The sequence below is a fragment of the Medicago truncatula genome, chromosome 3, assembly GCF_003473485.1.
Source record: "Medicago truncatula cultivar Jemalong A17 chromosome 3, MtrunA17r5.0-ANR, whole genome shotgun sequence".
NCBI lineage: Eukaryota > Viridiplantae > Streptophyta > Magnoliopsida > Fabales > Fabaceae > Medicago > Medicago truncatula.
In genome coordinates this window covers 36,560,137-36,563,955 of record NC_053044.1, presented here as the reverse complement: position 1 = coordinate 36,563,955, position 3,819 = coordinate 36,560,137, and the positions used below count along the sequence as shown (strand labels likewise).

At 31.3% G+C, this 3,819-nt stretch overlaps 1 protein-coding gene across 1 annotated transcript; it reads left to right on the top strand.

Annotated features, from left to right (window-relative positions):
- Positions 1-2,498: 2,498 nt before the first annotated feature.
- On the top strand, positions 2,499-3,602 carry LOC11413109 (uncharacterized). Its single transcript, XM_003601080.4, has one exon. It carries the CDS (start codon positions 2,773-2,775, stop codon positions 3,415-3,417), a length of 645 nt encoding a protein of 214 aa, XP_003601128.1. The 5' UTR covers positions 2,499-2,772; the 3' UTR covers positions 3,418-3,602.
- Positions 3,603-3,819: the final 217 nt, after the last annotated feature.

Sequence of the window (3,819 nt, the reverse complement as noted above, 5' to 3'; positions counted from 1 at the left end):
TAAAAACAAAAATAAATGAATATGCGAACAAACTCACAACATCCATGTCATAAAACGACAATGCATGTAAGCCAACAAATATGACCGTATTCAAGTCTTTGGAATAGTCATGTATTCGGATCTACAATATGACGACATCAAAGTTATTGATTTGATTTGCACTGCATCGAAGCTGTTATGACAATTTGAACAAAACAAACACCTAAGTTAGACGGAAAAGACATACAACGTCCCACAAAGACGAGGAACAAAACAAGGTTACACTAAGACGACGAATTCACTTGAGTAAAAACTAAATAAATGTGAAAATCATTTATTTAAATAAAAAGGAATGAGAAAAACGATTTAGAGGGGTGATTTGGGGTTAAAAATTGACCCTAAACCATCATCTTTAGAGAATGAATAGATTTTAATTATTTAGTATTTAAGCATATTTTTTTTCCTTATAAACAAACATTTTTTAATTGAGTACATTGATACAATATAAATTCGCTAAAAACAAAAATGATTCATATGCGAACAAAACTTACAATATCTATGTTAATAGCATGTAACAACAATGTACGTAAACTTACAAATATGATTGTATTCAAGTCTCTGAAATAGTCATTTCTTTGGATTTGCAATATTGACGACGTCAAAGTTATTGATTGGATCTGCACTGCATCGAAGCTAATGACAATATGAACTAAACAAACATATGAACAAGACAAAAAAGACAAACAATGTCGTACAAAGGCGACAAACAAAACAATGTTGCACTAAGACGAAGAATTCACTAAAAAAAATAGATGAAAAATCATTTATTTAAATAAAAGCAAATGAGAAAAACGATTTAGATATGTGGTTTTGGGTCAAAAATTGAATCCTCTTTCGAGAATGAATAAATTTAAATTATTTAGTATTTATGTTATATCTTAGCCATATTTTTTGCCTTATAAACAAACATTTTTCGTCTTCGTTTAAATAACTTAGAAATACACTTAGGGTTGGGAATAGGCCAGGCCAGGCCAGACTTTGATAGGCCTGAGCCTGGCCTACGAAAAAATTTGCAGGCCTATAGCCTTTCATAGGCCTATTTTTTTGGCCTGACCTGACCTATTTAAAAGTCTGGCCTGGCCTGAAAGCCTATTTACAGGCCTCCTTACTATTAAAGTCACTAAACATTCCATTTTATCTACTTTTAAATAGGCTTAATAGGCCTCAAAGCCTATTTCAGTGTAAGACTTGTCTATCACTACTATAAGGCCTTAAAAGCTTATTTCACTATAAAGCTTTAAAGCCTATTTAAAAAGTCCACTATGAAGCCTAACATGCATAAAGAGGCCGACCTATTAGACTTCATAGGCTTTTTTGATAGTCTAAGTCTGACCTATTTACTTAAATAGGCTTTTTAAAAAGCCAAAGCCTAACCTTTTTAATAAACAGGCCAGGCCAAACTTAAACAGGCCAGGCCATAAGCCCCTGTAAGCCGACCTGGCCTATTCCCAACCCTAAATACACTATATTTTCTTCTAACCATTTTCACGCCAAAACATAGTGTTAAAAGAGGGGACAATGAAGGGTAGGTCTTACCCATCCAATGATTTTACTTTACCCCTACAGTTATGAGTACTTTACTACCATTAGATTAGATCCACTCAACTCAGATCCCACAAGAGTCACAAACAAGTAAGCACATATATAGAAGAAGATGCTATAATAGGCTAGCTTAGCTGTACCCATTACTAGTCCTTCTCATTTTCCAGACATAAAATTTTGTAGTGAAGTGGTTAATACTCAATCAGAAAGACAAAACCTGCTCTCTGATCTCATCAATGAATAATTCCAAATTAAATCAATCCATTCCACACTCCCCATAGTGGTCCTTCGTCACTCCTCTCTATTTGAAATCTTGTTGCATGTGTACACTTTTTCTTCCACGATACTCCTTCTTTGGAATCATAATTTTTTAGCCTAATTTTTTTTGTCTTTCTAACGAATGCTCCATGCTATTAAAAAATTATCCTTTTTTTCAAGTACAAAATTATTATTTTTTAAATTAAATATTTTAATTTCTAATATATTAAATACACAATTTTTTATTAAAATTTATCGACAATCGTTTGCATTTCCTTTTTTTTTCTTCTTATTTATTATTTCTTTTTTACTCAAATTAATAAAAAAAATGTTGTGTTTTTCGAACATCCAAATATATACTCCATCCGATCATATTTATAAACAAAAAATTATTTTTTACATTCATTGAATATTTAATATATTTGGTCTATATTATAGACCAAATACATTATGTATTCAATGAATATAAAAAATAATTTTTTTATTTATAAATATGATCGACGGAAGTATATTAATTAATATATTTTCTTCTATCATTTTTCATTTTATGAATTTGTAAGAATCTTATCTTATAAACCCTTTAACACACAAGACTTCATCCAAGAATCATTTCATTAAAATAAAAGGTCACAATCACAAAACAACACATAAGCTAGCTAGACTTGTAGTACATATTTGATAACCTCAAACTCTCAGATTGAAAGAGCAACACAACACAAAAACAACGCCCAAAACCAAAAGGAGAACGACCTAGTCATTTCTCTCTCTGACACTTTCTTATATTCTTGTCCTTCCATTCTCTCACTCTCACTTTGTTCTTCACTCTTCTCCTCCTTTAAAAGGAAAAAAAAAATCCAACACCATTCTCAACCCTCTCTCTCTTTCTCAATTTTGGTCCTAAAAATTATTTCTTTTCAAAAATTTATAAGAAACATGGGCAATCAAAAATTTGAAAACCATCACCAATTTTACAACAACCGTCACAAAAACACATTCCTTCCAATGTTATGCTCAAGACCCTCCATCAAAGATGTGAATCTTCCAAGGTGTAGAATCAATCCATCTTCTTCTTGCAATGACCCTTTATCACCAAAAATAGGTTGCATGGGTCAAGTCAAAAGAAACAACAAAATTGCTGGATTTCCAACTTCACAATACAAGTTGCTCAGTTTCAACAACAAAAGTAACACCCCCTCAATTATTTCACCAGTTGTGAAATATTCCAAACTCAAAAAACTTTTTTCTAGTAAGAATCTTATTAGCACCCCCTCAACTACTTCTACCACCACTAAAACCAAGCAAAGGGTGGTAGGTAATAGTACTAATATTGTGAAGGTGCCCAAAAATATTGAAAGGTGTATTAGGAATGAGAATGTTGTTGTTGGTATAAAAATTGATGAAATGGATCCTCCTTTACCTGTGATCAAGAGGGTGAATAAGTTGGAAGAAGGAAACAAAAGTGAGAATAGTCTTTGGAAAAGAAGATCAGGTTCAAGTTTGGCTCCATTGAGAAGTTTACAGGTTCAACAGATTCAAGTTCAAACTCCAAAGCTTTGTATTGAACCTACAACTGTTTGATAATGGAATTAGATTAGACAGATCCATAGTTTTTTTTTTTCATTTGAAATTTTTACTTAGATCAGATATAATGTAAATTGTTTATTGTTTGTTCATCTTTTCCCTTTTTTTAAGTTTTCTCAGCTTACAATTTGGAAGAGTTATGCTATAATTTCTTGAAGCATGTCACATGGGGTGATGCAGAACATTGTGATCATATTTGTCTATGAGATACTGTTTCATGAGTAAATTGGAAAATGGTCAAAGTCAAATTGTCAAAATTTAATGCTGTTAAACTATTTTATTTTGTGTTCAAACGGTGTATATAATTAAAAATTGGTCTGGAAAATTTATTGTAATTAAATAAACAGTCATTATTTAAAGAATAATTACGGTCAAACATAAGTTATTTGAAGTTTGAAC

Coding starts and splice junctions, on each gene's coding strand:
- LOC11413109 (XM_003601080.4), top strand. CDS start 2,773: ATGGGCAATCAAAAATTTGAAAACCATCACCAATTTTACAACAACCGT.